This window comes from Hylobates moloch, unplaced genomic scaffold, assembly GCF_009828535.3.
Source record: "Hylobates moloch isolate HMO894 unplaced genomic scaffold, HMol_V3 SCAFFOLD_25, whole genome shotgun sequence".
NCBI lineage: Eukaryota > Metazoa > Chordata > Mammalia > Primates > Hylobatidae > Hylobates > Hylobates moloch.
The window spans coordinates 3,064,730-3,088,706 of NW_026652300.1; the positions used below are offsets into that span (position 1 = coordinate 3,064,730).

At 36.9% G+C, this 23,977-nt stretch overlaps 1 protein-coding gene across 3 annotated transcripts; it reads right to left on the reverse strand.

The window, feature by feature from the left end:
- Positions 1-925: 925 nt before the first annotated feature.
- Positions 926-23,758, reverse strand: LOC116810984 (deleted in azoospermia protein 3-like). Of its 3 annotated transcripts, XM_058434460.1 has the most exons (12): positions 23,566-23,758; positions 17,179-17,325; positions 16,815-16,906; positions 15,898-15,949; positions 15,399-15,462; positions 15,169-15,308; positions 13,671-13,760; positions 11,238-11,309; positions 10,924-10,995; positions 10,110-10,144; positions 5,353-5,451; positions 926-1,088 (listed from the first exon to the last, which is right to left on the reverse strand). In XM_058434460.1, exons 1-11 carry the CDS (start codon positions 23,566-23,568, stop codon positions 5,385-5,387), a joined length of 834 nt encoding a protein of 277 aa, XP_058290443.1. In that variant the 5' UTR covers positions 23,569-23,758; the 3' UTR covers positions 926-1,088; positions 5,353-5,384. The 3 variants fall into 3 exon arrangements, with proteins under 3 accessions (XP_058290443.1, XP_058290444.1, XP_058290442.1); XM_058434461.1 differs by lacking the exon at positions 11,238-11,309; XM_058434459.1 differs by lacking the exon at positions 10,110-10,144.
- Positions 23,759-23,977: the final 219 nt, after the last annotated feature.

Sequence of the window (23,977 nt, forward strand, 5' to 3'; positions counted from 1 at the left end):
AAAATCTATAGCAAGTAACTAATACTTCAATGTTTTTATAAAAACAATTCCCGATTAACCTTTGAGTGACATAAAAAAGTTGCAGCGTTCTTTAATACCAGCGTTTTGCAAATTTCACATACAGCCATTAAGTTTAGCATTTCAAGGAACAATTTTCTTTTTTTATAAAAAAGAAGAATGGTAACTCACTGAGAAGGTTATATACCTGGTAAAGTTTAGTTTGTCTTGGATTCTTTAAAAAAATTAGGCCCAGAATTTTAGTTATCCTAATTACTATCCCAATCAAATTGGATATATATTATATATATTTTATATATATATTATATATATTTTATATATATATTATATATATATATTTTATATATATATTATATATATATATTTTATATATATATTATATATATATGGAGTCTAGATAAAAGATAACATACTTTGAACAAACATTATGACTCATCAACTGGACTGTTTGCTTAGAATCTGTTTTACTGGGTTTGGATAAGAAGACTTCAATAAAGCTAACCATACATTGAGTTCCACTGATTAAAAATGCAGTTTTAAAAATTCTGCTTTTGAGGTAAATTTCTAGATAAATCATAAATGCAGAGCTCAATATTGAAATATTGTACTGTTCACAGGTACTTCTCGGAGAAGTGAAATGCTTGTGTTCAGACTATCAAAATTCTTAGTTTTCAAATCAGGTTTTAAAAACTTTTTTTTGAAAATCAGTATTTGCTTTTAAACACTTAAAATGCAAATTTCAATTTTTTAAAAAATCCTGGCAGATAAATCTTAACTTCTTTCAGTCTCAATTATTTTTTACTTTAAACTATATATTAAACACAGAACCAGGTTCTAAATAAACATCTAATGAAGAACGGTTTCAATGTAAGATAAAACTAGAGAGTCTAATAATACAACTTACACAGAAAGTTTTAGTGTGATTTACCAAAATTCAGAATTTCTATAACAGTGGAAAACTTATAGCTTAATATTCAAAACCAGCAACTTCCCACGAAACTAGATAGCTGAGAGGATCAAACAGATTTGAACACTGCCAAACTTCTTGTAAAGCGATGCACTCTTTTATCCTGGAAAAGACAGAAATAGTCCTTTTATTTTACCGAAAATTTCTGATGACTAGTACGGATCTGAAAGGTGTCAAAACTTAAACCATTTGTTTTGGGTTTAAACATTATAAATAATGAGAAAAAAAAGATGATTCTTTTCAGGAAGCATATTTGAACACTGGGATAACAAATGTACCAAGATGGCTGGTTTTATTAAACAGTTAAAAAAGAAATCAATAATTAAAGAAAACAAATTCCAGTAAATTCAGAAATAACAGGACTTAAACTCAGTATCATTTTATGTACTTCTTAGTTAATAATTTTGCAGTAATGTCCCAAAGACAGCTGGTAGAAAATGTAATTGTAAAATATACTGTTTTCACTAATTGAACGGCATTTAATGGCAACTAGAGCTGGCGAACAGCTCTCCAATCTGAAAGTTCATGTTTTTAGATTAAAATATGTTAAGTTTTGGCATTTAAAGACATATCATTAACCTTTGAAGACACATCATTCTTTAGACAGGAAGATAAAACTTTAAAATACATGCAAAACTTTCTTTTCACTCTATGTTGCCTACAGACGTGCAGAGAAGTGAGAGGCCTTACAAGGAGGAATGGGAATGACTGAACAAGTAGTAACATTTCCTTTTCTACAAAGCCGTGCCCATTTTTTAAGACTTCAGTTTCATTTTCATATAAATAAAAGTGGCCTCTGGAAGTTACCTCATCTGTCAAAAGAGTGATAATCTATTTAGGTTAACATCTAGAAAACTGGTCACCAACATGTATCTTCTGAGGTCATGGAGGAAACAAGATTGTGAGAGGGCTAGATAATTAAGACAATGAAGAGTGAAATCAGCTATGGAAATTGTAAATACATTCAAAAGTATCTCAGGCATTCAAATTCAATATAACAACATGCAGTCAATCAAAATAGGTCTAGATGTCAGACAACTGCAGGATGCCAACTACTGATTCCTCTCCCAAATATGCAGAAAACTCTGGAAGTTTCAAAGGGAGTCTTTTGTCTAACACCAGGTGAGAACTCAAGTTTAAAAAAGTATTTTCTGGGCTGGACATGGTGGCACACGCCTGTTAATTCCAGCACTTTGGGAGGCTGAGGCAGGAGGATCACTTGAGCCCAGGAGTTCAAGACGAGCCAGGGCAATATAGTAAGATTCTCTCTTAAAAAATATCTTTTGGCTGGGCACGGTGGCTCAGGCCTGTAATCCCAGCACTTTGGGAGGCCGAGGCGGGCAGATCACAAGGTCAGGAGATCGAGACCATCCTGGCTAACACAATAAAACCCCATCTCTACTAAAACCACAAAAAAATTAGCTGGGCATGGCGGCAGGCACCTGCAGTCCCAGCTACTCAGGAGGCTGAGGCAGGAGAATGGCATGAACCCGGGAGGCGGAGCTTGCAGTGAGCCGAGATCGCGCCACTGCACTCCAGCCTGGGCGGCAGAGTGGAACTCTGTCTCAAAAAAAAAAAAAAAACAAACAAAAAAACTTTTTTTTTTTTTTTTTTTGAGACGGAGTCTCGCTCTGTCGCCCAGGCTGGAGTGCAGTGGCGCGATCTCGGCTCACTGCAAGCTCCGCCTCCCGGGTTCACGCCATTCTCCTGCCTCAGCCTCCCTGAGTAGCTGGGACTACAGGCGCCCGCCACCACGCCCGGCTAATTTTTTTTTGTATTTTTAGTAGAGACGGGGTTTCACCGTGGTCTCAATCTCCTGACCTCGTGATCCGCCCGCCTCGGCCCCCCAAAGTGCTGGGATTCCAAGCGTGAGCCACCGCGCCCGGCCAAAAAAAAACCTTTTTAACTAGCTAAGCGTGCTGGTGCATGTCTATAATCCTAACTATTTGGGACGCTGAGGCAGAAGGATCCCTTGAGTGCAAGAGTTTGAGGTTGCAGTAAGCTGTGAATGCGACATTGCACTCCAGCCTGGATGACCAAATGAGGTCACCTCAAAAAACAACAACAACAACAACAACAACAACAACAACAAAATACAACAAAAACAACAAAAAAAAACACGAAATATCATCTTCTGCTTTGAAAATCATTTATGTACCACTGTAGACACCAATGTAATCAGAACTTTGAGCAAGGTAAGCTGATGTAAAATTCCAGTTCTTTCTTTTCTAAACTATACTATCTACGTAGAATGAAGCAACAAGAGAACAAATGACAAATTTAAATATGTTTACTCCCTGTTGCAAAGATGTTAAGAACTTAATTCTGCTATTTGGCTCTACTATTCTACATTATACAGAAGATCCATAATATAACCCTTTAAATAAAGGCCTAAGCTTCATCCAATATCCATTCACGAATGAAAAAAAACTAGTTCTGTTTTAAGATACAAAGTGATGGTTAAACATTTTCTTTTGAATGTGAAGCGTGTAGCCAGTTTTGACAAATCCGGCAGTTCCACTAAAGGTTAAATATGACTTAGCAATTCCATTCCCATGTATATAGGCAGGAGAAGTAGGCACGTTATGTCCACACAATAACTTGTACATAAATGTTCACAGCATTATTTATAACAGCTAAAAAATGGAAATAATCCAAATGTCTTTAACAGATGAATGCATAAACAGAATAAGGTAATATCTACAAATAAAAAGAAACGATGAAGTTCTGATACGTGCTAGAATACTGATGAACCTTACAAACATCATGCTGAGCGAAAAAAATCCAGTCACAAAATGCCACATCATTATGTATGATTCCATATACAAGAAACTTCCTTAGAGGAAAAAAGTAAATTGCCTAGGGATACACAAGTTCCGGCAAAATAGCAGGTGACTGCTAAGGTAGGGGGGTGACTTTTGCGGTGATTTAAATATTCTAAAATTGATTGTGGACATGGTTGCACAACTTTGAATATATGAAAAAACAGCGCACACTTTAAATACATAAATTGTATTACTGGTATTATTTCAATAAAATTGTTATTTAAAAAACACCTTCCCTTTATTAACCATAATATTTTACTCCCACTGGGCTGACCAAGTGAGTTCTTTTTCATATTTATAGACTTAGAACCACGGGGACCCAGAAACCTTTAGTCCTGAACCTTCTCATTTTAGACTTGTAAAAACTACAGCCTTAATAAAAGATTTATCTATCTAACATGGATAGAAAGTGGGATCAGAAATCAGATCTTTCTGGAATTCAACTAGCCACATTCTCTTCCACTTCAGCAACTCTGAATCAACCTTTCTTTCTTTCTACTCAACTTTTTACTGATTCATTTTACCGCTTTTCTCCCTTCACACTGTTCAGGTGTATCATCTGCATAAACCATTTCTTTCCTTCTCTTTAGTCCAATATGCATGTATTAAGTTCTCCTTTTCTGAGACAAGGTCTCTCGGTCTGTTGCCCAGGCTGGACTACAATGGCACGATCACAGCTCAGTGCAGCCTCAACTTTCCAGGCTCAAGCGATCCTCCTGCCTCAGACTCCTCTGGAGTAGTTGGGACTACAGGCATGTACCATCAAAACTGGCTGATTTTTGTCACTTTTTTGTAGAGACCACCATGTTACCCAGGGTGGTCTCAAACTCCTGAGCTCAAGCAATCCACCCACCTCAGCCCCTAAGTGTTGGAATTACAGGCGTGAGCCACTGCACCCGGCCAAGATCTGCTTTCTGTATCTAAAATTTTCTTTTACTATTTGGTCAAGGTAGTCAACTAACTCTCTTCTCTAGTAAACCCTTTCAAATACAAATTTCTGCTGCAGGATTCTTCCCTAAATTTGACTACGTTGTATCAAGGTTCGGCAGCAGAAAATATACTGCCAGGTAAAACCCACACTGGTTTACTGGGTTACAGTCAAGTGCCAACAGTTCAATTAAATGCTCTAGGCTGGGTGCGGTGGCTCACGCCTGTAATCCCAGCACTTTGGGAGGCTGAGGCGGGCGGAACACGAGGTCAGAAGATGGAGACCATCCTGTCTAACACGGTGAAACCCCGTCTCTACTAAAAACAGAAAAAATCAGCTGGGCGTGGTGGTGGGCGCCTGTAGTCCCAGCTACTCGGAAGGCTGAGGCAGGAGAATGGCATTACATAAACCCGGGAGGTGGAGCTTGCAGTGAGCCTAGACAGTGCCACTGCACTCCAGCATGGGTGACAGAAGGAGACTCCGTCTCAAAAAAAAAAAAAAAAAAAAAAAAAAAATCCTCTAAGAAATCTCAAAATACATGTACCACAAGGAAAACAGCTAACTTGAGAGCGAACAAGTGTGCTTTTTAATTATGCATACCATTCCTTTCATACCTTGAAGTAGTCATCTTGAGTAACAACAGAATTTAACAGTCTGTTCTCCAGATTAAACAGACAAGATACCACCATTTGTGTGCGTCGGTCCACAGATTTCTGAAACACAGAAGTTTTCAGTAATGGAAAGACAACTCTTTCTTTCACTCACTCTTAATAAGGGTGTGTGTGTGTGTGGTTTTTTTTTGTTTGTTTGGTTTTTTTGATGGTTTAATGACCATATTAGTTTCTTCCCAAAAAAACGCAAAAAATGCTAAAAGAGGCTGGGAGCAGCGGCTCACACCTGTAATCCCATGACTCTGGGAGGCCGAGGCGGACAGATCACCTGAGATCAGGAGTTTAAGGCCATCCTGGCCAACACGGCAAAACCCCTTCTCCACTAAAAAATATAAAAATTAGCTGGGTGGTGGGCGCCTGTAATTCCACCTATTCAGGAGGCTGAGGGCTGAGGGAGGGAGAATTACTGGAACACAGGAGATGGAAGTTGCAGTCAGCCGAGATCACACCACTGCACTTCCAGCCTGGGCGACACCGCAAGACAAACACACAAACAAAAAAAGAAATTCATAAAAATGTGATTTGTAATTCCTACTACATATCCTCAGTATGTAAGTTTTCTGACAAATCGAAGAATTATTTTAGAACCTTAGCGATAGAATACTGGTTTAAAAAGCTGAATTTGTTAAATCCCTAAGTGAACTCCAATGTTTCAAGAAAAAATACTCAGGACAAAACCTGACAATTATACTGTAAGAGTATGTTTTAATATTTATTCACATTTTAAAATCCAGTATCAAATCAAGGAATTTACATTCCAGTGGGACTTCTTGGGTATTATACATATTACCAACACATCAACTACTTCCACACTCCCACCTATTTAACAGAACGTATGTGACGCTAGAGTGACAGTATTGTTATTACAGAAATTTTCACTAATGATAAAAAAAAGAAACAACCCTGTCTATTTCAGTAATTGAATAACTTGTCCTGACTTCACCACTGTTGGAAACTTCTGCCACATATAATGTTATGGAGAGAATGCTTGTTTAAATAATATTTTTCACTGCTTAAGATCAAAACTGTGGTAAAAGAAAAGGGACATGTAATTCATACGAATTCTTCTTTCGAGTAGAATTCTAGAGGAAACCCTCCCATAGCATTCTGCCAAATCATATTAATATAGTATTCATTAAAGGATGCCTTTTTTTTTTAAATCAGTGGAACTGAAATACAGGAAAGGACTGCTGAATCAGAAACTTTACATACGTATATACTGAAAATTTGGGGTATCTGAAATTTCAACAACCTTTACATTAACTTCTGAGTATCAGTCCGTTATTTAAGCTCCATGATTTATGGCTAACATCTTAAAATTTGGGCAAAAATGTTTGCTTCTCAAAAAAAAGTTATTAAAATTAGAAAAATAATATGAAATATATATTTTAAAAAACTCAAAATTAGATGTTTGCCTTTTGTGGGCCATTTCCAGAGGGTGGGGTAGCTTCATGAATTGAGCATTCATTTGGCACAACATCACCTCCTGTATCAACTTCTCTACAGTAATAGTTAAGAGCTGAATAAGCCTATATTTAAAATAATGAAAGTGTAATTAAACAGATACACAGATATGTTTAAAAGCTACTTATTTGTTCCCCAAAAAGGTGAGCTGGTTATCAAAAGTTTCAATGTAGGCTGTGTTGAAATTCAATTGTGTTACTTCAGAAACCTTGTTTTAAACGAAAAGTTGAAATACATTAAGGCAGCCTTTTGTTTTAAAATCTCTTCCAGGCATCAACATAATCAGAGGTAGAAGGATTCTAAGACACAAATGTAGTAAGGGAGTGTTTGAGAATTTTGACACTTACTATATCCTTCAAATATCCAATCGTGATGTAAGACAGCAGCTCTGGTGTATTAGAGGTAATACTCTTGTTTATTCCTATTCCCCTTTAAGAGTAATTAATAGCAAAACATTTCGGTTTCTCTTCAACAAATTTTTTATGGCTAGTAAAGCCAGAGGCGTATTCTAGGCAGATACATGCTAATTCTAAAGCCACATTAATACTACCATTCCTGGATTATATAGTCTATCAACAAGTAACTGAATACTTATAATTCTGTGGACCAGCCACTGTTTCAGCACACAAAAACCTGAGAGACAAAAAGGCACTGTGGCTCCCATGGGAGTTTATAATTGGGTTAAAAATAAAGTAACAAAACATAAAACATTAATATAAAGAACCATTTAAAAATATCTATAGGCATATATGGCACAGAAAAAAAGTCAAGAAAGATGAGGAAGTATATGTTTCACTAATTCACTTTACTCCATAACCCCTTTTGCTCCCCAATAGGGCACGGTGGTGGCATCTTAAAAAAAAAGAAGGAAACCAAAACTATTAAAATATTCCTACACATTTTCAAAAACTCATGAGATACACAATATTCAAGCACTTATCATACTGGCTCCTTTGTTATTAAAATGAAACAAACAGAGTAGAAAAAAGAAGTACTTTATGTTTCTAACCCCTGACGTTCTTGTTACTTTTATATGTAAAACCTCACCATTTTCCCAATTTTCTGGAGTCCGCATTGTGGAAATCTCAAGGATACGAGTTCTTTCAATTTATTACTTATCACCATACATATGATTATGGGTCATGGATATAGTCATATCTATGAAAAGAGGCCCAGAGAACTACTAAAATGAAGCAGCAAACTAAAATAAAAATATAATTGGAATTCTGTGCTCTAAGAATGGGATGATAATTTTATTTCACTCTATCTCCCTAAACAATTGATGAAAGTCAGTCTGGATGTTTCAGATATTTTGACAGTAAAGATGAAAAACTACATGCTGAAATATAGAAGGGGACAACGAATCTCAGAAAAACTGTTTTAACAGAAAAGTTATTGCTAAGTATATTCCTGTCAAAATGTTAATCCATTACTTCTAAATAATACAGAGGGCTTCATTCTAGACCAATTGCCAAGTGTTTTCTTAAATTTTAGGTACATTTCACTAGTTTAAAATGACACACTATTCAGGAAATTTGTATAAACAAGTTAAAGGCCTCAATAATATCTGAAAATATATCATTTTACTCCCTCTTCAATTACCTGACAATTATATACAGGCAACTGATACCCAGTGGTGACCTGACCTGGTGAATCTGGGTAAGTGGGATATGTCTGAAAGTAAGTTTACAGAAAGAATGAATACAATAAAACATCTTTTTAAATTAGAAATATTACTCCCCAAATTTAAAAAAAATGAAAAACTTTAAAATAATTATTACTTTTCTAAATACAACAATGCAGAATTCTAAATGAATGAATGACTTTAGGAAGAAAGAAATATTCTCTGTCAAGTGCTAAGCCCCTTTGGGTGGGGCAGGGGGGACACACAAATGACAAAGTGGTGACTATTTCACCAGGCAAAGTTTACCTTACTTACACTGTGTACTTACGCTCACCCAGAAGTTATTTCTGACACTGCTGATAAGGCTCCATTAAGACAGATTTCAATGTAAGTTAATACATTTGCTATTTCTTTGTCAATATACTTCCAGATAGTTTTGGGTTTGACAACACTACAGGCTAATATGTAGCTCTCCTACAGATGTTATGTTTTTTTCTGTACTTCATTTCGAAAAACTAAGGGCAGTATACAATCCAAAACTGGAGAAGAGACAGTACAATGTCTTATATGTTTCAATAAATTCTTATTGTTTGAAAACATACAGGTAGCAGCATACATGAATACACCCAGATTCAGTAATGGCTCACCGTAAATGTTAGAAACAAGTAGGGCTTTTTCTCTAGCCATTGTTCAGAGAAGAAAAAAGAAGAAGAGGTATAATCCTACACATTTCAAGTACATGGAGAATGTCAATAAATGACAGACACTGAAGAACTATTTCACTACTATTTTGTTACTTTATTTTCCATCAAAGAAAATGTCTCTTAAACTAACACATAAATAGAATGGACTAAGAAGAAAATAAATGTCATCACCAATAAGTGATAGAGTATGTGAAATCCTCCTTTAAATATCAAAGTAATCAGGCTCAGAGAAATTACATGCCAGAAATTCACAGGATTTATAGGTATAGTAAAATACATCAGAAATCTACCCATCCCAGAACGAGAATATATCCAGAAGTGAGCAATTTATATGAGGAGGCATCTGGAAATCATTGCAAGTAAAGAAGAGCTAGATTAATCGCTAACCTTAAAGAATAAACTAGGCAGAAACATTAGAACAGCTGCTTTCAAATATTTTCGGAACTAGGTATGGGGGGGGGGGCGGGAAGAAGCTCAGGTGTTTTAGAGGTAATACTCTTTTTTTATTCCTATTCTTATTTAAGACTAATTAACAGCAAAACATTTCTGTGTCTCTTCAACAAATTATTTGTGGCTGGTAAAGCCAGAGGCAGACCCTAGGCAGATACATGCTAATTCTAAAGTAACACTAATACTATCTTTCTTAGATTACACAGTCTATAAACAAGTAACTGAACACTTATTATGTGGACCAGCCACTGCTTAAGCACACAAAAACCTGAGAGAGAAAAAGGCACTGTTGCGCCCATGGGAGATTGTAACTGGGTTAAAAAGAAAGTAACAAAATGTAACACATTAATATAAAGAAACATTTAAAAATATTTATAGGCATATATAATATGGGAAATAATCCAGAAAGAAAAGGAAGTACATGGTCGTACATTCACTTTACCAGAGGTACAACCTACCTCCTTTGTTCCCCAACAGGCCACTGCGGTGGCATCTTAAAAAAAAAAAAAAAAAAAAAAAAAAAAAAAAAAAAAAAACGGAAACCAACATTATTCAAATATTTCTAAACGTTTTCAAAAACACATGATATATATACTATTGAAGTACTTATGCTGGCTCCTTTGTTATTATAATAAAAGAAACGGAATGGAAAAAGGAAGTACTTTATGGTTCTAATCCCTGACATTCTTCTTGTTACTTCCACATATAAATATAAAGCATCACCTTTTTCCCCATTTTTTGGATTTGGCATTGTGGAAATCTCAAAGACGTTACTACTTTGAATTTATTATGATAGATATGATTAATGGTCATAGATAGAGTCCTATCTACTATGAAAAAAGAACCAGACAACAACTGTCCTGAAGCAGCCTGCTAAAACGAAACTATAATTTGAATTATGTGCTCTAAGAATTGGGTAATAATTTTATTCAATCTATATCCCTAAAAAAATCATGAAAGTCCTTCTGGATGTTTCATTCAGCTATTTGATAGCAAAGACGAAAACTATATCCTGAAATATAGAAGGGGACACCAAATCTCAGAAATCTATTCTACAGAAAAGTTACTGCCAAGTATATTCCTGTCAAAATAGTACTTCATTACTTCTAACTAATACAGAGGTCTTCATTCTACACTAATTCTAAGTGTTTCCTTAATTTTTAGGTATACTTCACTAGTTTAAAATGACAAACTATTCAGGAAATTTGTATAAGCAAGTTAAAGGCCTCAATAATATCTGAAAGCAAATCATTTTACTCCCTCTTACATTACCTGATAATTATATACAGGCAACTGATATCCAGTGGTGACCTGAACTGGTGAACTTGGATAAGCAGGAAATGCCTGAAAATAAAGGTTACAGAAAAAAATGAATATGGTAAAACAGTTTTACAAATTAGAAAGAAATATAATTCCCAATATAACAAAAATATTTAAAAAGTTAAAATATTGTTTTTCTACATACGACGATGCAGAATTCTAAATCAATGACTGACTTTCTGAAGAAAGAAATATTCTATGACAAGTGCTACACTTTGGGTGTGAAGGGGGAACAAATGACAAAAGTTTACTCCCTCTTACATTACCTGATAATTATATACAGGCAACTGATAGCTAGTGATGACCTGAACTGGTGCATTTGGATAAGTACGATGTGCCTGAAAATAAATTATACAGAAAGAATGAATTAATACGGTAAAACATTTTTTTAATTAGAAATAAATATTCCCAGTATGAAAAAATATGAAAAAAATTGAAATACTAATTAGTTTTCTATATACAACAATGCAGAATTGTAAATGACTGACTGATTTATGAAGAACGTATTATTCTCGGTCAAGTCCTACGGTTGGCTGTGGAGGGGGAACAGACAAACGACAAAAGAATTGGCTATTTCGCCAGGCAAAGTTAACCTTACTTACATTGTGTACTTATTCACACCCAGAAGTTATTTCTTACACTGGCGACAAGGCTCCATTAAGACACATTGCAGTGTAAGTTAAATTAATACATTTGCTATTTCCCTGTAAAAATGCTTCCGGACTGATTTGTATCTGACAATATTATAAGGTAATACATAGTTCTACAGAATGTATGGCGTTTTCTGTTCCTAATGCTGAAAAACTAAGTGCAGTATATAATCCAATACTGGAAAAGAGACAGTATAATGTCTCATATGTTTCAATAAATACTTATTGCTTGAACACATATAGGTACGCAGCATGCATTAATACACCCAGATTCAGTAATGGCCCACAGTAAATGTTAGAAGTAAATGACTTTTATTCTAGCCATTGTTCAGAGAAGGAAAAAGAAGATGAGGTATACCATACATGTTTCAAGCACAGGGAAAATGTCAACAAATGAGAAACACTGAATAACTATTTCACTACTATTCTGTTATTTATTTTCTATCAAAGAAAATGTCTTTTAAACTAAGATATAAATAAAATGAACTAAGAAGAAAATAAATGTTATTTATCACCGCTAAGTGACAAAGCATGTCAAATCTACTTTAAATAGCAAAGTAACAAGGATCAGAGACATTACATGCCAGACACTGATGGGATTTATAGATATCTAAAACATATCAGAAATCCACCCATTCCAGAACCAGAATATATCCAGAAGTCAGCAATTTATATGCAGAGGCATCTGGAAATCATTTCAAATAACGAATAGCTGAATTAATTGCTAAACTTAGAGAAGAATAAAGTAGGCAGACACATGAGGAGAATTGCTTTCAATTATTTTAGTTACATGGGGGAAAGCAGCTCAGGTGTTATAGAGGTAATACTCTTTTTAATCCTATTCTTATTTAAGAGTAATTAACAGAAAAACATTTCTGTTTCTCTTTATCAAACTTTTTATGCTTGGTAAATCCAGATGCAGATTCTAATCAGATACATGCTATTCTAAAGCCAAATTAATACTACCTTTCTTAGACAAAGCTACATTAGGACTACCTTTCCTAGATTAAATAATCTATCAACAAGTAACTGAACACTTGTCATTACGTGGATAAGCCACTGCTTAAGCATACAAAAACCTGACAGAGAAGGCGGCACTGTTGCTCCCACGGGAGATTATAATTGTAAGGTTAAAAAGAAAGTAACAAAACGTAACACATTAATATAAAGAATCATTTAAAATATTTATAGGCATATATGACACACAAAAGTCAAGAAAGAAGAGGAAGTATATGTTTCACTAATTCCCTTTACCGGAGGAACAACATAACTCCTTTGCGCCCCAACAGGCCAGTGTAATGGAATCTTAAATTAAAAAAAAAAAAAAGTAACCAAAATTATTTAAATACTCCTACACATTTTCAAAAACCCATGAGTTGAATAATATTGAAGTATTTTATCATGATGGCTCCTTTGTTATAATAAAAGAAACGGACTAGAAAAAAAAAAGTACTTGAGGTTTCTAATCCCTGAAGCTCTTGTTGTTACTTCTACATGGAAAACCTCAACTTTTTCCCAATTTTCTGGAAATAGAATTGTGGAACCCTCAAAGATATTAATTCTTTGAATTTGTTACCACAGATATGATTATGGGTCATAGATACAGTTGTATCGTTGAAAACAGACCCAGAGAACTACTATCACGAAGCAGCAGGCTAAAATAAAAATTCAATTGGAATCCTGTGCTCTAAGAATTGGGTAAAGCTTTTATTTCACTTTATATCTCTGCAAGATTCATGAAAGTCAGCCTGGATGTTTCAGCTCTTTGACAGCAAAGATAACAAAATACATGCTGAAACAAAGAAGGGAACACCAGATCTCAGAAACTGTTCTACAGAAAAGTTATTGCTAAGTACACTCCTGTCAAAATCCTATTTCATCACTTCTAAGTACCACAGAGGTCCTCATGACACTAATTCTAAGTGATTTCTTACATTTTAGGTACATGTCACTAGTTTAAAATGACAAACTATTCAAGCAACTGGTATAAACAAGTTGAAGGCCTCAATAGCGGCTGAAAGTAAAACATTTTACTCCCTCTTCAATTACCTGATAATTACATACAGGCAACTGATATCCAGTGATGACGGAATTTATAGATACAAATTGACCTGGTGAATGTGGATAAGTAGAATAAGCCTGAAAATAAAGTTTAGAGAAAGAATGGATTAATACGGTAAAACATTTTTTTAACAAGAAAGAAATATCATTCCCAATGAAACAAAAATATGAAAAACTTTGAAATAGTAATTATTTTTCTACCTACAGCAATGCAGATTTCTAAATGACTGACTTTACGTAGAAATAAACATTCTCTGTCAAGTGCTACCCTTTGGGTGGGGAGGGGGAAGAGACAAATGACAAAAGAAGTGACTATTGCACCAGCCAAAGTTTACCTCATTTATACTGTGTACTTATGCCCACTCAGAAATTATTTCTTACACTGGTGACATGGCTCTATTAACACGGATTTCAACGAAAGTTAAATTAATACTTTTGCTATTTCTTTGGCAAAATACTTCTAGACGGTTTTGTATTTGACAATATTACAGGGTAATACTGTAGTTCTTCGACAGATGTTACGGCTTTCTCTGTACTTCACTTCCACAAATTAAGGGCGGTATATAGCCACAACTGGAAGAGAGACAGTATAATGTCTTCTACGTTTCAATAAATGCTTACTAATTAAAAACATGCAGGTAGCAGCATTCACAAATACACCCAGATTCAGTAATGGCTCACAGTAAATGCTAGAAACAAGTAGGGCTTTTCTTCTAGCCATTGCTCAGAGAAAGAAAAAAAAAAAAAAGAAGAGGTATACCCTACAAGTTTCAAGTACATGGAAAATGTCAACAAATGAGAGACACTGAATAACTATTTCACTACTATTTTGTTACTTTCTTTCCTATCAAAGAAAATGTCTTTTAAACACACACTTACATAAAAGGAACCAAGAACAAAAAGTAAACGTTATTTATCACCAGTAAGTGACAGAGTATGAGAGTATGTCAAATCCTACTTTAAATATCAAAGCAACCAGGATCAGATAAATTACATGCCAGAAACTCACGGGATTTACAGATAGAGTAAAAGAGATCAGAAGTCTACCCATCCCAGAACCAGAATACATCCAGAAGTCAGCAATTTATAGGAAGAGGCATCTGGAAATCATTGCAAGTAAAGAAGAGCTAGGTTAACTGCTAACCTTAGAGAACAATAAACTACGCAGACACATAAGGAGAGCTGCTTCCAAATACTTTAGGAACTAGTTATCTGGGGTGAAAAAGGAAGAGGTAGGAAGAGATTTGTTCATGTGTCTACAGAGGTCATTTCTAAGAGAAAGCCTCGCAAAGTTTAGAGAAGATTTTTAGCTCAAATAATGAACGCTAAGAATAAGAAATTTCTAACAAAAATAACAAATTTCCCATTACTCACACTGTTCAAACAGGGATCCTATTGTCACTTACTATGGGAAGTGTAGATACGATTCCACAGAGGGAAGGATGACTACAATAAACAAGAGAACAGGAACACACGCAGTTCTTACCTGAACGTACTGAGTTACAGGACTCAGCGTGATTAGGGGCTGCAGGTAAGTTTCAGTGTTTGGATTCCTCCAGATGTTCTGAAACTGTGGTGGAGGAGGAGAATTAAATGCCAAAGGACGTGGCTGCACATGACGAGCACCTTTTTAAAAAGCAAGAAGAAAACAGCCTGTTTTTAGTTAATTTGAAAAGCTACACGGGTCAAAAAAGAACAATTTCTTTTCCTACTCACATAACTTTTGTTTCCTGATTGCAGGGCCCAGCTTCAGCTTTTTACCATGGAGATGTATCTGTGACTGAAAATAGAACAGTAACAAAACTACAATCAATTTTCAAGTCTTAGCTTCCAGGACTTGGGTGAACACCTAAAGTCTTCTGAAGTTCCTACCACCATAGACGATCAGTGACAACTACACAGCAAATTAAAATGTGTCACCATGAAGCTACCTTACTCACCCTTACCACTCTAATCAGTATCAAGAGGCATCAAGTGAAAGTTGATCAAAAACTTTTCATCACCCTGTCTCCAACCCTTCCTGTCTGTAGTTCATGAACCTAGGCGTCCAGTCAAAAATAAACAGGATCTATCAAGTTATGGGGGGTTACTCTGAGTTTGGATTTTGTACAGGAAGTCTATCTTTCTCCAAATTTTACACAAGTCTGAGTATATCACTAACACTAAACGTCGTATCAGTAAGATAAATAAGAGATTTTTCTATTAGCTTACTTACTTCTACTATCTTCTGGACATCCACGTCATCCACAAATGAAACAAATCCATAGCTATAAAGGCAGATAAATGAAGCATAAAATCACCATCATACAGTACATGGTTCAGCACTTCTACTATTCTATATACAGAAGTGATCATGAAAAAAGATGAATAATAGACCATGATAAGTATTTGCTAGGCCGGGCACGGTGGCTCACGCTTGTAATCCCAGAACTTTGGGAGGCCGAGGCGGGCGGATCACGAGGTCAGGAGATCGAGACCATGGTGAAACCCCGTCTCTACTAAAAGTACAAAAAATTAGCCGGGCGTGGTGGCGGGCGCCTGTAGTCCCAGCTACTCGGAGAGGCTGAGGCAGGAGAATGGCGTGAACCCGGGAGGCGGAGCTTGCAATGAGCCGAGATCGCGCCACTGCACTCCAGCCTGGGTGACAGAGCGAGACTCCATCTCCAAAAAAAAGAAAAAAAAAAAAAAAGTATTTGCTAAGATGTACATGACAGATCCTCTACAAATACTACTTTTTCTTAGGCACAACCATGTCAAAATGTGCTAGGATTAGGGCAGTGTGAAAACTTTATTGATTAACAAAGAATTCATATCTGTGAACCTGCATTTAACTTACTATCTAAGACAAGGTGGTTAAAATTTAAGATGCTGTGCAGTGTATGAAGAAAACAATTATTTGAGAAAACTGATTAACTCATCTGTATGAAATAAAAATTGGAGACATTTAAAAACAAACATTAGAAAAATGACTAAATAAAAGAACTGGTATTAACCTTTTATCCCCTATGTGAAAGAAATTAACACTGCAAAAAATTTCATTTATACAAGGATCAGAATATCAGTTGTGAATTCTTGTCTGATACCTATAGAACAGGTGACTGGAGTTCAGATATATTTGATAAAATTACTGACCCTTTGGACACACCACTTCGATTCCTGATTATCTTCACTTCTTTCACTGAACCGTATCTACCAAAGCAGCTTCTAATCTCAGTTTCATCCATCTATGGAAAAGAATTGAACATCAGAGTAAAAATTCAGCATTCAAACATTTCAACTTTACTACAAATTTACTACCATGAGGTGGAAATTTCTCCCCCATTTATCCCCAAACGACCAGTAGCTCTTTGTCAAAGATATTTTTAGTACCTATGGGTCAAACCTAAAAGCAATTCTAAACCTCTATGAAGTACAAAAAAAATTAAGTTTGTAACAGGGCCCAAATCCCATTTTTCATAATGTACTTTAAGGTAAAAACGAGGTATGAATACAATACCCTATCACCAATTCCACCAACAAAAACAGTGTTTGGCATGATTGTGCCTTCTGGTAAAACCCAGCCTTGGCTAGCTGCAGCTGATGAAGACTGGGTGCTGGCCTCTCTGGAGAGGGTTGAGTTTGGAGTCTCAGGATTTGCAGCAGACTGTAATTTGGAAAGTAGACATCATAATTACATATACAAGCAAAACCCAAACATAACGTGAAATATCATTTTTGTATTTTAAGTATAATATATTTTATATAAGTTACTTTCATCGTAAATTAGTCACCGGTGCAGCTCAGTTCAGGCTCAGGATTTAAACTAATCAGAGTACATCAGCATGGAATTTTAACCAAAGGATATAGTACTTTCTTAAACCTAGTGCCACTCATCACCGAGTCTTGTATAATGCTGTGGAAGAACACTCATTTAGTATTTGTGAAAACACTCCGTGAAGTAGTTAAAAAAGACACCCAAAACTAGAAAGTTTAGATTTGTAAAAATTAAAGTTATTAAAATCATCCTGTTCTATATTCATAAACAACTCTTCACTTTACTGAGTAGACTAAAGATAAACCTTAAAAAAAAAAAAAAAGCCACACCAAAAAGAAAATAAGCCTCAATGTTTTAAACCAATTCGTTATAATCCTCTTCCCTAAAGCTAGGGTGTTCAAAGCATCTTTTGAAACAACATTTTTCTTCCTGAGTAACACCAAATCAGTCCGACTGATAATTCTAATTTTCACAGTGGGCTGATAGATATAAATGACATCATCTTTATTTTCAGATCAAACTCATTAATTTTCTAGATTCTGATCAGAGCTGTCTTTATTCTTTCCACAGTTGACTCTAAGGTTAATGTAAAATTTTCTGAAGTACTATTCATAAGTAATATATATGTTGGAGAAACAATATAGCACAGTGAAACAAAAATTAATTTCGTCTGGAGATCTAGGTTTACATCCCTTACAGGTAAGTGGTTATAAGCCACCTACTTGCCAGCTATGTATCTGTGGGCAAACTGCTTTGAGAATGAAATGAGATAACATCTGTGAATTCATTTTGTACGTAGAGTGGTAAAAGTGGTATGCCAATGTAAGTTAGTGTCCTGTTATTCGAATTTATTTTCAGCCGATTTGTTTTCAAGTTTCTTTTTTGGCTTCACTATTTAGCTGACTTATTTTGAAAAAAAATGTAATTAAGAACTAATTCAAACATCAGGAAACTATGACACATCATTAATTTAAAAATCACTGGTGAAGTGCTGTTGACTTTAAAAGGTAAGTACAAACAGCTGAAAAAGACAAAACTATTACAAATACACCTGTCTGAAAGAAAACGAAAGACGAAAGAAACTGTGTATCTTTTTGAACAACACAGTAATGTTATAGAAGTTAATAAGAAAGGTGGGTTCCTGCTTTGTTAATTAGATGCTAGAAGTTACTGATTCTACACAGCTTTACTACACATGAAATCTAAATTGTCACGTCAACTAAAGCCGAGGTTACTGCATTTCTCTATTCTTTCATGCTTGTACCTGCTATTTTGGGTTTGTAACTAATTCCTAATTCTTTCCTTTAACAGCGTTATTTCACGACAATGATGTGGAAGAAAAATTTAAAACACTATTTTTAAAGTTTTTCCTTTCTAAAAACGCCTTACATTATTGTTTTTTTCCAAATGACATTAAGCTGCATTATCTTGAACTACTGGGAACCTGATTCGATTCCCCTTCCCTATAGGCAATTTACGGATTCCTTCTCAGTTCATTCAGAAATCCCAAACAGAATAAAACAAAACAAAAGAAATTCTGAAATTCTTGTAGTTTCTTTTTCTCCTTTTCAATTCCCCCTTGATTTGTGGATGAACTTTGGATGTGTTTTTCTTTGATAAACAAGCTATATTACAGTATTGTCTCTGCACCATAGTGTTTGGAGGTATTTCAATTTAGAAATGTAACATCCAGCAGAAAACTGTGTCAGATTATGAGGTTATGGAAATGCACTGATTCTCAACTGGGCAAGATTTCTGAGCCCCAGGGCCATTTAGCGACGTTTAGGGATTGGCTGTCACAACTGAGATGTATTCCTGTAATCTGACGGGCTGAAGGCCAGGCATACTACTGCTCATCCCACAATGTAAAGACAGCCTCCTACAATAAGGAATTATTTGGTGCAAAATTTGAAAAGAGTCTGGTTAAGAAACCTTGTGACAGCGCCACAAGAATTGAAGAGGAAAATTGGTGTTTGGGAAGAACCTGATTTCCATTGCTCACTAAAGTGAATCTTTTCATGACCTCGGTTTCAGTTTCCTTGCTTGAAAACGAATGGCCGGAAAAGACCTCGGGTGTCTCTTCTGATTCTCATACTCTATACGTTAATAGTAAAATGGATACTTAGTTTGGTAAAGAGGGAAAAAGGCATTTGATTTTATAAGAAGTTTGACTTTAGCTTGGATCTTACAAACTGGCTGTCTGCTTAACTGGAACCGTACATATAAAATTCACTGAATCCCTTTAACAGCGTCATAACATTTTAAATTAAGGAAGTCACCATCGTGTCCTAGTCCTCAGCCAGCAGGTGGCGCTCAAAGCTAACAAAGTAAGCAATGTACTTCATTTTTTGCAGTGTACCTCATTTTTACCATGGCTTGACTAGCAGGGATTGTTCAATTCCGACTGCGTGTGTATTTATACATAATTATATAATGTGTATATATACACACACACACACACACACACACACACATATATATATATAAATCCACAATCAATAGATAACCTTTGGTTACTTCTAAACTATGGCCAAAAATATAAATGAATGCTTAGGATAAGCTGAAGTTTATTTTTAGAGAAAGTACCACCATAACCGTCAATAGCATCCTGAAAACAAACTGCATTAAAGAAGTAATTTTCTTAATCATACCTTCAAGTGTGTTGGTGAATTTTGAAATGAGAAATGCTGGAATAGTAAACAGGGGTGAGCTTCAAGACCATCATATACACAACTCTCATTGCTATTTCTAGCAAACACATTCCTTGCTACATGCGGACAATCAAGTGACAAAGACAGCTAAATGCTGGAAAAAATTATCATTAAACTCCTGCGATGTCAACTCCTTTGCCAGTATTATCTAATGCAATTACTGTGTGAACATGTAAGCAAATCGATACTTACATAAACTGGCCAGGAAAAAGCCTATCATTTGTAGTCATCAAAGTTACATTCACAGCAATAGGAAGAGGAACAAATAAAGAAAAAGCTAAAATTAAGAAAATATGACGTGAAAACCAGAAGTTAATCCAAGGGCAGATTCTCGGGGAGTGCTGTGTGGGAAGGATGAAATTCAAGCAATAAAGAATCCTTGCAAAACTAAGCAAGAAATAGCAGAAATATATATGAGACCTGAAAAATGGGTTGTGGCCCGTGGTTATAAAATAGTGTTATGCACAAACTCTAAAGGAATAAATTTTGAAATCGACGACATGGTCAACTTGTACAGAAATTTTAATTTTTCCCAAACAATCTTGAAAAAGAACACCCAGTGATACTTGGCTTAGTTTCCCTGGGAGTTTTTTCAGCTTGTAAAGAAACAGGTCACTTGGGTGTATGCGGTGTGTCAGAGAGAGGTGCACACAGACACCGGAAACCTGAAGTAAAGACAGAAGACGTAGAAGAAGAAATTAAGAAATTTAAACTCTTTTCTTCAATTTTCAAAGAGGAAAAAAGTACTTCTCAATGCATTTTACAAAGGTTAACAGCATATAAGCAACAAAGCCTCATCAAGATGGTTCAACCCTCTCCTCAACACAAATGCAAAATTCCAGTAGTAAAGAACATAGTTTATGTTGGCAATGCAAGAATACTCCATTAGCAGGATACGTTACTTTAATTCATCATTGAAAAAGTGTTTAATAAAATACAACATTCATTTTTAAATGTTTTAAAAACCTAAGTAAAATAGAGATAGAGGATTCTTATTTTCTATCAATCTAATTCTACTCTATCATTAAGCTTACAGTGAAATACTAGAGCCATCTCCACTGAAAATAGGAATAAGGTAAGGGCACCACGGCACCTCATCGTTACTACTGTATATATTTTCCCACTATGTATGACAAATGCGAATATTAATACAGAGTTTTTATGAGTCAATAAGGGAAATAAAATTAAAAAGGAAATTTAAAAAGCTAACGATCAATGATCAACTTCATTGATGATTTAAAAAAGTGCACGTCAACATAGTGTAATACTATCCAGCTATTAGGTTGACAATGTAAAAAATCCTAATACCGTTCATTAGAAAGGGTGTGGAACAGAGATCACTCTACACATCATCAGTGGGAAAACACTGATACATGCTTTTTACCAAGAGTACCTTGGAAAAGGTGTATCATAATTTGATAGGGGGATACTCACCACTATACTAATGAGGAGCATAATTTAAAATTGTTATGAAAGGGCAAAGCACTTCCACCCAGCAATGCCACTTACAGCAATTCATCTCAAGGAATTAATAGTACAAGTGTGCCAAGATATTTTTACACAAAGACATTCCCAGCAATGTTTTGTGGTCTTTTTTTTTTTTTTTTGAGACTGAGTCTCCCTTTGTTGCCTAGGCTGGAATGCAGCGGCACCATCTCAGCTCACTGCAACCTACTTCCCAGGATCAAATGATTCTCCTGCCTCAGCCTCCCGAGTAGCTGGGATTACAAGTGCATGCCACCACGCCTGGTTAATTTTTCGTATTTTTAGTAGAGATGCGGTTTCACCATGTTAATCAGGCTGTTCTCAAAATCCTGACCTCAAGTGATCCGCCCGCCTCAGTCTCCCAAAGTGTTGGGATTACAGGCGTGAGCCACCGCGCCCAGCCCGTGATAGTTTTAATACTGAAACAGTATTCATCATACGGGAATTCAGTAAAACAATAGTATAATTTTTAACATGATACACTGAAAATTAAAGTTATCTTCAGAATAATACCCACATTAATTGAAAGCTGCAAGTTGTAAAATAGTATTAAGCAGCACTATGTAACTTTCGTAAAAGTTGGCCTATCTATATACAGTTGCAATACACGCATAAAAATACCCTGGAAGGGCATTCATGTTATGAAAATTTAACTGGTTTTATCTGTTGGTATTAAGATGGACTGCTATTTTCTTACTGTGACTGTTTTCAAATGAGTACATATACTACTTTTATAATCAGGAAAAAAACCTAATGAAACTGTAAGCATTTCTTCCCTTTACCTCTAAAAATGAAAAGTATTATTGTAAACAATTATAACTTATATCTCAAGGTGTTTTTTTTATTAGCATAGATAACATGTTGCAGACTTATTACACATAATAGTTCCTTATATATTTTTAATGTTTATACATGGTAATATAAACCGTGTGTAAAACTCCTCCTTTTATCTCTAAAAATTAAAAGACAGAATTATCAATGCAGACACACACACGGCATGTAATGCGCGTGTTTGTGACTCAGTGTTTGGTCAGCATATTCAGAGCCACATCTGTGATGGCGCTCCACGAACGCTGGGCATTTACCAAACTCACAGAAATGCACACCCAACATTATCTACCAGGGTCAACGATTCCTGGTTTACCGAGAAGGGAAAAATTGTGCCTGGAGTTTAAAAATTCTAAAATTCTCAATGGTAACTACTGAAGCCAACCTCTTGCCACAAAGATGGCGTCGAGTGAGCTTTTGTGCCTGTCGCGGCCGCAGGAGGGAGCCGCCATCAGCAAGTCCCCAGCAGCTGCTAGGTGCGAAATGCCCGGAGGCACTTCCCACCCAGCCCCCTCAAGCTAGTGGGCCGTGCCTTCAGGCCGCCCCACCCGTCACACTCAGGCCCCCACGAACCCCACCAACCCACCCCACCCAGTACAAGGACCACGAGGGAACCACTTCCTGAAGAAGTTCCGGCCCTCCCAATCGAAGGAGCCAAGTCCCTCGGCAGGTCCGCCGCCATCTTGCAGAGCCCCTGGGAGAGCGTCAGAAGTGAAGTTGGCGGGGTGGGGGCGTGTGGGAGTGGGGGAGGGGGAAAGGGCGCCTAGGAGTGGGGGTGGGGAACCCACACCCCAAACCGTCGCCAGGGGAGAACTTGGGGCAGGAAATGGGGTCCGCACGAAGGCCGTGGCCCTTGCAAGCGAACTGTGAGGCAGCGCGTCCTGGGGGCCCACGCCATGCTCGCTGTCCCGCCACTTCTGTGCCTGCCTCTCTGTGTAGGCCGCACTGCTGCCAGGCCACCTCGCCCCACCCTGTGGGTCACGGCTCCTAATGCGTCCAGACAGGTGGCCCCAAAACAGGAAAACCGAGGATAAGGCGCAGCCTGGTTTCACCCACCGGTGAACACCCCACAGGCCTTGCCCCTCAGGTCTCTCCTTCAACTCACCATGATGGCGGCAGGCAGCGGCTCCTGACAGGCTCAAGGAGGAACAGAGGCTGTGTTTCACCCACCACTTCTGGGTCAGCTGGTGAAGGCCGCTGGAATCCGCTGTGGGGCTTCGAGTGGTCAAAGGAGCCAAAGGCGAAGGTGTAAGGAAAACCAAGGGCGGGCGAACCCTCGGAGGTAAAACCACCAGGCTGAGGAGCGCAGGCCGACTGAGGCGTGGACCCCGGGGCTCTGTGAGGTGACTCCTGTGCCGGGTACCGGGGCGCGTGGTATCGGCCTCAGCCAATGGGTGGCAGCTCCCACGCCCCCTGGAGGGTGGAGGCCTGCGGGGGATGACGTCGTCCCCCACGGTGTGGGTGCGTAGAGTACGCAGGGTACGTGGTGCGTGTGTGCTGGTCCCAGGCAGGCACCA

Coding starts and splice junctions, on each gene's coding strand:
- LOC116810984 (XM_058434459.1), bottom strand. Junction 15,463..15,897: donor ATGTCCAGAAGATAGTAGAA/GTAAGTAAGCTA, acceptor TTCTATTTTCAG/TCACAGATACATCTCCATGG. Junction 11,310..13,670: donor TGCCTGTATGTAATTATCAG/GTAATTGAAGAG, acceptor ATTTATTTTCAG/GCACATCGTACTTATCCAAA.